The sequence below is a fragment of the Cynara cardunculus genome, assembly GCF_001531365.2.
Source record: "Cynara cardunculus var. scolymus isolate 2C chromosome LG 8, CcrdV1, whole genome shotgun sequence".
Lineage (NCBI taxonomy): Eukaryota > Viridiplantae > Streptophyta > Magnoliopsida > Asterales > Asteraceae > Cynara > Cynara cardunculus.
Genome location: NC_037535.1, coordinates 18,928,427 through 18,938,050, shown reverse-complemented (window position 1 = coordinate 18,938,050; position 9,624 = coordinate 18,928,427). Strand labels below are relative to the sequence as shown.

At 33.2% G+C, this 9,624-nt stretch overlaps 1 protein-coding gene across 1 annotated transcript; it reads right to left on the bottom strand.

Moving 5' to 3' along the window:
- Positions 1–6,774: 6,774 nt before the first annotated feature.
- LOC112516641 (peroxidase N1-like) lies at positions 6,775–8,159 on the bottom strand. The gene is made up of 3 exons (XM_025123804.1): positions 7,664–8,159; positions 7,408–7,570; positions 6,775–7,313 (listed from the first exon to the last, which is right to left on the bottom strand). Exons 1-3 carry the CDS (start codon positions 8,084–8,086, stop codon positions 6,895–6,897), a joined length of 1,005 nt encoding a protein of 334 aa, XP_024979572.1. The 5' UTR covers positions 8,087–8,159; the 3' UTR covers positions 6,775–6,894.
- Between the last annotated feature and the right edge of the window lie 1,465 nt (positions 8,160–9,624).

Here is a 9,624-nt window from a genome sequence, read left to right as displayed (position 1 = left end):
AAAATTATAAATTTCCTAATTTATCTATTGATTTGTGGTTAATATTGGTTCTCACAGTTACCACAAACTAATTAGTTCTCATTTGATTAGGCCCCTATATATATATATATATATATATATATCATGTATTTTTTTCTATAATATAATATCCATAAAGTTATAAAAGCTGAAATACACATGAAACGTTGACAAAACTGTATTATATTGTAAAGGTGAAGAAAAAGGTTTTTTTTCACGTGAATATGTGTTATAGATGTTGATTAATATAAGATTGAGTGATAGAATTAATAATTAATCTATAATCTGTACCGTACAATTAAGTCGTCGATGACTAATTAATTATACATTTAGTGTATTAGGTCTCTTGTGGTAAACACAACGTTAATTTGTTTGTCTTGTAGGGGAATAAACAAAGCAAAATAGAATAACTTTTTAATATAGGATTCGAAATCGATTTTTTTTTTTTTTTTTTGAGTTATTGAGCTCATTGTTCATTTATGGGCTCGTATTCTTGACCAATTAACTTGTTTATTGGCTTAAGGTTTATAAGTTTTAGACTTTTATTATATTGTTTAAACTTAATTATGAGTATATTTGGCTTGAAGAAGTATATGCTCAGAAAGCTCGGCTCGAAAAATTTAATCGAGCTTTCGTACGAGATAGATTCGTTCAGTTAAACGAGTTCTATTTTGTGTTCGAGACCCAACTCGAGCTAGAGAATTATGTTTGAGCTCGTTAAAAGCTTGACTCCTTTACACTATGGTCTCGTATGATGATATTTATTTTAAAGAGTAAACTACAAATTTGGTCCTTGTGGTTTGTTGATATTATATTAATTATATTAATTAGTATTTTATATTAATAATATGATATAATTATATATATGTATGTGCATGCATGTATAGAATGTGGATCATTTGCAAACTTTCTCATTAGTATAAAACATATAAACTAATCTCAATCATTCATCGAGTATTCTAATGAATATTTGATTTAATAAATATCTCGATTCTTTCCTATATAATGCGCTAATCATAATTAATGAACTTTAATAATCTTCTATAAATATCCAGATCATAATTAAATAAACTCATGTCATTTCTACAAATATCGCAACGAGTTAGTTTGTATGATTTGTACTAATTGTTATGTTTGTAAAATAAATCACCAACATATAGAAGGCTTAATCATTTGAGAACATTAATTTTGAGATCTGTAAGGTCAATGTAAACCAATCATTTCAATTAAATTGTTTAATGATTTAATTAATGATAAAAGGGTGATTTGGTAATTTTGTAAAAGGATGACAACTAGTACATTTATTATATTTAATATTATCATCGTTCTCTCCTAATTTGAAACCCCTAAATCGTATCCCTTTTTTCTATAGGGGTGTGACGTCTTTCAACCACCACAGCGTATCCCTTTTTCTATAGAGACATGACCTTTTTCAACCACCACATCTCAGATGTAGTAACTGAATTACACCATCGGCAACCACACTTACAAATATGGCGAACACTACACAAATCCAATGACAACTCTTCGGTCACTACATATCTGACGACCACACCACATATCCCTTGACTTTGTTGATCAAAAAGTTCTTTTCTAATTTAGTAACATATAATGGTGTTCCCAAAAATAACCTTCTTTCTCATGACTCCAGTAGATCTGAAAAATACTCTTCCAACATATTTCCTATATCTAGCTTCTTGTCACCATGCCTTCCATCTCTATCTACCCCCTCAATCTTCCTTCAACATTAAATCCAGATCTTGGAACCACAATGAAAAAATACCAAATCCTGATCTCAGTTGCATATTCGGATCCATCAAGCCTTCTCATTCTGCCCACCCCTCCAAATCTAAAAAGCTACACACCATTCATACCAGATCTCGTGAACGGCTAAGCATCGACGGAAATCTGGAACATAACTGAAAGTACTCGTTGGAAAACCAACAGACATGGAATAGATCCAGGAGGAGTCACCAGAAAAGCCAAGAATAAGTAGATACATAAAAAATACAAATGGGTTTCACAAGTGTTCACTTTTGTGTAGATTTTAATTTTTTTGTAAGCCTTTATATTTTGATATTGTTTGTGTTTTTGTGTTTACAGTAGTCTTCACAATGTGTTCACCATGGTGTTCCCAATGTGCAATCATATGGTGTCCTATCGAGCAATTGGAAATTTTCATCTATGGTGTAGTTTAAGTGTTCAGGTGTTCCCCCATCCTAGATTTTACAATGTGTCCACAATGGTATTCACATTGCGGTCGTAATGTATTAATAGTCACTAAATAGGTGCCAAGTGTTCACAAGGTTGTAACAAAATATTTACTATAAGTGGTAGGTTTAGTTTTATGGATTAATTATTTAGTGTTCACAATGTGGTCACAAGGTGTTCGCAAAGGTTCACAATATCTGATATGGTTTTGGTGTGAAAAGTGTTAAGGGACAAAAGAGAGATCAATAAGGAGAGAGTAAGCAGAGATTTACAAAGACCCAAAATGCCATTTATTTAATTTTGTAATTCCAAATTACCAAGATTACTAACTTCCTAATTTAATATAATTTTGTGATTTATATTATCTCTCACGGATCTTACAAATTGCAAGGATCTCAAAAGAAGGCCCCTATATATATGAGCAGGCATCATATATATTGATATAGAGCTAGGAGATTGGCTTCTCTTCGATGGCCACATCACTTCTTCGGTTGCTATAACAAAAAGTGAACAACCATAAAAACACAGTCTCCCTCTTCCCCCCTTTGAACTCTTGGGTGAACTAGCATCACCTCCTCATTTTCCAATCTTTTACCCTTTTCACCTTCAACACTTCTCCTTTTCTACGTCAAAATTCATCTTCGGCCACATCCATGTTTATCTCTGACATCTTTCCTTGTACGAGAAGCCAAAAGCTCCAGCAACCTCCATTTCATTCTATTGTAACTCTAGCGGCCCAAAAGCTCTCTTTCAACCCCCCCCCCCCCTCCATCGATCTCTCAATGTAAATCAAACCCCCTTCTATTATGACATGAGTTTAAGGTTTATTTCTGATACGTAGGGTTATGATTTTGGTTTGAATCTAGGTTGTTCAATAAGCCACCCATTTTTGCTGCTATTAAATGATAAACATAATAAAGGACTTAGATAGCTCATAAAATATATAAAATTTATATAAAAAGAGGATATTTTAACTATATAATTAGGTTCAAATATATGGTTATCATTCAATTAGGTTTTTTTCTCTTTTTTGAATCTGGATTTGGTTTTGATTTTGATTGTTAATGGCTCTTATTTTGATTTTGAGATTTAGATTAGAATTGATTTTGATTTGAGGTGTGTATGATTGACTCTTGGCCGGGGAAGTTGGTCAGTGCCGGTGTTGGTGTCATTGAAGGTGAAATTCACCAGCAAAGTTCATCTAAATGCATATATGCATATTGATGAAAGGCGGGACACTCATCATTATTTCAAGGGTGGATTTGTAAAGTTTTTTAAAGTTATTTGATAAAAACAAAATGAAAACTTGAAAAAGATGAAAATGTCGTCACTTTAGCGATTGAAAGTTAACATGCATGGTCGTTAGAGGAAGATATCAAATCCAAACACTTTTGCATACCACGATGATCATCTTTGTTTTTAAAACTATAGGGACAAAAAGTGTTATAGCAGGCAAATCATGAAGACCAAATTTGTAGTTTACTTTATCTTAAATTAATATATGCTTTGGTATTTCTTATCATCAACATAAATTAACTTATAGAAATGACATAAATAGTCTATGAACCATAGTGAACCTCTCTATCTTTTATCATTGTTGTTTTAAAATGTCGTCAAGCTTTCCATGTTTAAATTCACTTACGAAGGAGATCCCTCATTACTATAAATTTGGGTTTATAGGACACCAAATATGTGTAAAAGTCCTAAGAGGCTACTTTATGGGATTAAAAATCGAGAAAAATGATAAACTAATCATTGTCATCTCGTACTTAAGGGAGATGCATGAACGTTAGGATGAAGCACAAAATCCAAAACAAAATGTAAAGGTTAAGAGGGTGTTTGCCTTGAATTTTGAAATTTGTTGTGATTACAATCTATCAAAGGAATTGAAGTTTGAAAATGAATTAAATAGAACTCTATGAAGTTTGATCATGTGTGTATTTAGTAGGAATTGATATAGAATCTCTTAAAGAATTGAAATCTTCATGTTTGACTCACAGAAAATAATTTCGATATTGGTATGAAATTGTAATAAATGACCAAAATACTCTTTTATCACATTTTTCATACTTTCTTCTTTAAATTATATATATTATACAATGATAATATTAATTGACGGTAATGGTGATAATATTAATTGATGGTAGTGGTGGTGGTAGAAGCAATGAGTGGCAACAATATTGGGGGTATCGCTGACAACGACCGCCTTTATGGTCAGGTGGTGCTCGCAGCGAGGGTGGCGATAGGGGTGGGAGTGGGGAGACATTAGAGGGTGGTGGTGATATTGAACATGTATATAATAGACTACGGATTTTTTGGGAGTTTGGTCTTTTATAAAGATAGGTAGGAATAGAGTAAATTCCGTTATATGGTGGAATGATGAATTCCGTGAACGGATTTTATAGAATTTAATTTCATTCCATCTTCAACTAAACGCTTCATGGAAGAATTTCGTTGGATTTGTTAGATTTCTCCATATGGCTATGTTTGTCAAACATAGACTATTTTATTTTTGGGCAAATTACGTATATTTTAACTTGATTTCTATTCTGGGTAATGTACTTTCAAATATTTCATTTTTGTACCTAAGATGTATAATTTTAAACATTTAAATACTCTGGTAACCGGTTTAAATATTAACCGGTTAAACATGTTGAATCATTAACCGGTTAGATTAAAATATCCATGTCAGCAAATAATACTGAGTTGAATACCACATCGTTCATCACATCAGTATGGTAACCGGTTAATGTTTCAACCGGTTACCCGTGTACTTAAATGTTTAAAAATTTACATCCTAGGTACCAAAATAGAAGTCTTGTAAGTACGTTAAACTACGTTATTTTTTCATGCAATTTGCCCCTTTATTTATTGAGATTATTTCAAAAGTCTCATTTAGTTGGGCAAAAAGTAGCTTACAAGATAACTTATTGAAACGTTATTTGGAATAACATTTCAATAAGTTCCAGTTGAACTAGAGTGTCCATCTGCACTTGCCATAATGGAAATCGAGTGCCCTGATCAATCTTTGGAACATCGAACTTCACATATATCATAGCATTAACCGATGATAAATAATCCTAATAAAAATTCAATACCAAACATAGAAGCTCTGATACCAATTGTTGTAAAACTTGAACCGTAAATGTTTCAAAAACAAACTCAAATAGATGTTCCAAATAAGAACCATATTGATTCAGGCGGAAACGTATTATCAATCAAGAAATTCGACGAGCAAATAATCCAAACAATAGAATATCAACACACATACGTAGATCATTGTTGAACAGAAAATAAAAATGAGAGACGACACTCTACTTACGTGGAAAACCCAAAAAAGGGAAAAAAATACAGATAGAGAAGACCAGCGAGAAGTCCACTATCGTTGAGTACAATGCTTGTTAAAAGGGGAGATACAATGGAGAGTAATCCACGGTCATAAAGAAAAATGGGAGCCCCACTAAATTTTATAGAACCGTGCATCGTAATCGCCTAGTGTGTTTGGGGCGACTTCCCGTGCTACTAGAGTTGCCGAAAAAGTCACCTGAATTTCTATTTCCTTGAGAGGATTAGAACATACAAACAGGAACTAAGGTGAGTTTTCTGGCGGATTTAGTAGCTTACAAAGTCATCGGAGCTACTATTTCTTCATATTAGAAGCTGATTTTTGAAACCAAACTTCTCAAACATATTGTGTGTTATTTATCCGAGTTTACTATATAGAATCATGACACAAATGTTAGAAGTCGTCATTTATTTCGTTAAACTATTTGACAGAGATATACATTGTGTTAAGGTTCAAAGTGAAAACCTACCTTCATTTATGCATAATGAGGTTGGTATTAGTGAGGGATTATTAATGAGTTATCTTAATTAAGTCTTAAAGAAAATCACGATATTTAGGTCCAATGAAGCTCTTGGCCTTTCTAGTATTTGATACATACCCTACAACATAAAAGACGAGTTTTCACACAAACCTACTAGATTTCAACATTATAAGACATCACAAGCTTTAACAATATATCAAATTAGGACCAAAAAATATACACATTTGCAAACATTCGCTAACTAAATATAGCAGTTACATAGATAAATTTAATATTCAAGAGATGCTTTAAAAAAGGAATTCAGCTAATACCACTTCTATTTYAGAAAATGTTTTAAAGAACTTCTTAAAACGTCTTATGAACCTGTTCTAACCTTTTCTTTTAGATAATACACTTTATAGTTTGGTCTTGTAAACTTAATTAAGTCCCATAAACTATGCTATTAAGACGCTTTAATACTCTAAACGTCCTATAAACTCAAATTTTGTTGTAGTGTAGTTTTGACGACAAATAATAAAACCAATGCTGATTCATCAGTGAAATTTTAACGGGTTACCAACATTTCAATAAAAGTTCTCGATCAAAGAAAATGAAAAGAAAAATCCAAAAATTATCCGTCGGTAATTGCTGAACGATGAACAATGAATTATTATGTTCTCTTTTTCAAATTTTCACAATTCACAGGAAAAGGATCAAGTAAAAAACAAACAATTTATTAAAGAATTCATTGCAGCACGTTCCGTTTTAAACAAATCAAATACTCATACAATTTTCGATTGATTTAAATCAAATTTATGCTATTAACAACTTATGATTCAAGTTAAAACCCACATCATGATCAATTGGTTGTCGTACAAACACTACGAATTTCTCCTTGCATTCCCGTTTTCACCTCAGTATTACCCATCTTCACCATGGCTCTTCCAAACTCGCTGTTGAATCTCGATCCAGGTTGCCCTCTCGTTCCCAGAAACCCTTGTACAAACCTCTGAGTCCTCCGGTCGCTCCATAGCTTTGCATCGGATTCAAGAACTCCTCGTCCATTCCTCAGATTTTCATAGAAGGAACTGCCAAAGCGATCAACGCTGCCTGTATCAAGGGCCACACGCCTCAACCCATCACCACCATTGGGACAAAGTGCTCGGAGTTGGGGAAGGAACGCTTGGTTTATTTCAGGGTCAGGTCCATTGGTATTGTTGAAGTTGTATAGTCTGTAGCTGAATAATGCACAAGCTGACGTTCCAATTGTATGTCCGCCTAGTAAAAGGAAGATTACACGGTTTAATWTGTGATTAACAGGGTTGCATATTATGTAATATATAGTTATTCTACATTTTTAATTGTTGCTTACCAACAAGAGTAACAAGATCTTGTGTGTTAAGACCTTTGTCTGCAAACTTTCTGATTTGAACACTAATAGGGTCGTTAAACGCAGGTAAGGCTGCGGTATCAGATGCTTGTGAAACCAATCCATCTCTACGCCCTAATGGCACCTGCCAACTACGTCCACCGGTCTGCAAGATGTTAGGAAAACGATAAATAACCAATTAACAAGTAGTTCTTAATGCATAAACTCAAAGATGGTGTGCTAAGAAAAATCCAATTACCTGGACTACAGAATCACGTGCAGCAAGGGCAAGAATATCAGCACAAGAGACCACTCCAGGACAGATGGTTTCAAGTTGGGACTTTGCAGCATCGATAACATCAAAGCCTCTCAAGAGGGAGTTGGGCGGCGCAGTCTTCTCAGTGGATGGGCCATCGATGAGAATAGACGCATCACAACCATTAACAAAACAGTCATGGAAGAACATCCTTAGTAAACCAGGTGCAACTGTGGGGTTGGCTCGGACAGCAGACTGTACCGCTGATTGGACTATGGATTCTACTCTTGGGCAGGTGGCCCTATAGAATCCCACCCGAGTTCCTTGCCTGCCACGCCCATTGCCCTGGCCTAGTGACATGGTGGTGAAGGTGGCTAACAGAAGAACCAACAAGATAAGCGTTTTGTTAAGTGAAGAAACCTCCATTACTACCAAAGATTGTTGGTATGTTTATGTGCCAAAGGACTGTGTATGAAGCTAGCTAGGTATTGTATTCAGTAAATGAGATGATGAAGGAGATTGCAGAGAGAAGGTGGTATTTATAGCCGTTGTTATGAAAGTCAACACCATATTAATTTGGATAACAAAAGGTGAACAAACTCAACACGGATCGAGATGTTTGGGATTAATTAGGAAGCTGCGGAGAAAGAGAAACCTTCAAGCTTAACAAGTGGGATCCAACCCATGGTCAAGATTCCTCTTTTACTTTGATAATTTATAAATTTATATATTAAAGTAATTTTCTTGACACGTTTTTTAAAATTTCAAAACAAAAACTGTTTATTTTATTTTTGTAGATCAACTACACATGATAATATGATGTATCCCATCAAGGTATTAAAAAATTGAAAGTTAAAAATCAAACAAATTAAAACATCAGAAAGTGTTTACATTGAATTCATTTGAATACCGTTTCAAATTTATGAATATTTCGGTCAACTTCGACTTATATAAACAAAAAACGAATGAACTATTCTAAGAATGGTTACTACCACCCTTAATTTAATTCATGCTACTATGTCAACCAAACAACGTAAACGCCATTTTGACAATCAAAAGTTGGTGGCACTTAAAAAGTCAACCAATTTACAATATTTTGGATAATAAAGATTGTATTAAAAGGTTGTTTACCGTGTGATGCGATAGGATATTTAAGACCAGTAACTCGAACTCTCATTCTTGTAAAGAGATGTCAATCGTCGGGGTTTAACCTCTATAACAAAGTCATATCATGCAATTACAATGGTTAGTGGGGTGATTGTATGCCGAATAATTTCATAAGATTCATTCAATTTTAAAATATCAAATCTGTTCAAGATGTCATAATATCTACTACATCATCCAATATTATTACCTAACACGAGTATCATCCTAATTCACAAAATAACTAACCAATACATTAGAAAAGTTACTCTTACATGGTAAAATTACTCTTATCAACTATAGTTATACCCTTATTTCGATAGCTCATTTTTAATTCTAACTTTCACATTCCATCATTTTACTTTATCTTTTTGTTATTTCATTCATTTAATAAGACAAACTAGGGAAACATATAATTTTATAAAAATCATATATATTATAAAAGTTGGTTCTCGTAAGATTAAAACAAATAAAATCAAAAACCAACCAAATTAAACTATCGAAAAGTTGGTTAGTTTCCTTATTGATCCGTCGTTGATCTACGAGAGATTTCTTACGTCGCTAATATCCATCGTTGATACATTGTTTTGTAGTAGTGAAATTGAATTCTTCATTCAAGTACCGCTCAAGTTTATAAATAATTCAACTAGCTTTGATTTAAATAAAAAAAAAAACAAATCAACTATTCAAAGAATGGTTACTACCACCTCCCGAATTAATTCATGCTATTATGTCAACCATAGAGGCGATTACGACGGTTATGTATATATCATGTATTTTATTTATAATATAATATCCATGAAGTTATAAAAGCTGAAATA

Excerpts from the sequence above, each read along its gene's own strand:
- LOC112516641 (XM_025123804.1), bottom strand. The coding sequence starts at position 8,086 with ATGGAGGTTTCTTCACTTAACAAAACGCTTATCTTGTTGGTTCTTCTG. Across the intron at positions 7,571-7,663 it reads CACGTGATTCTGTAGTCCAG|ACCGGTGGACGTAGTTGGCA; the intron begins GTAATTGGATTT and ends AACATCTTGCAG. Across the intron at positions 7,314-7,407 it reads AGATCTTGTTACTCTTGTTG|GCGGACATACAATTGGAACG; the intron begins GTAAGCAACAAT and ends TCCTTTTACTAG.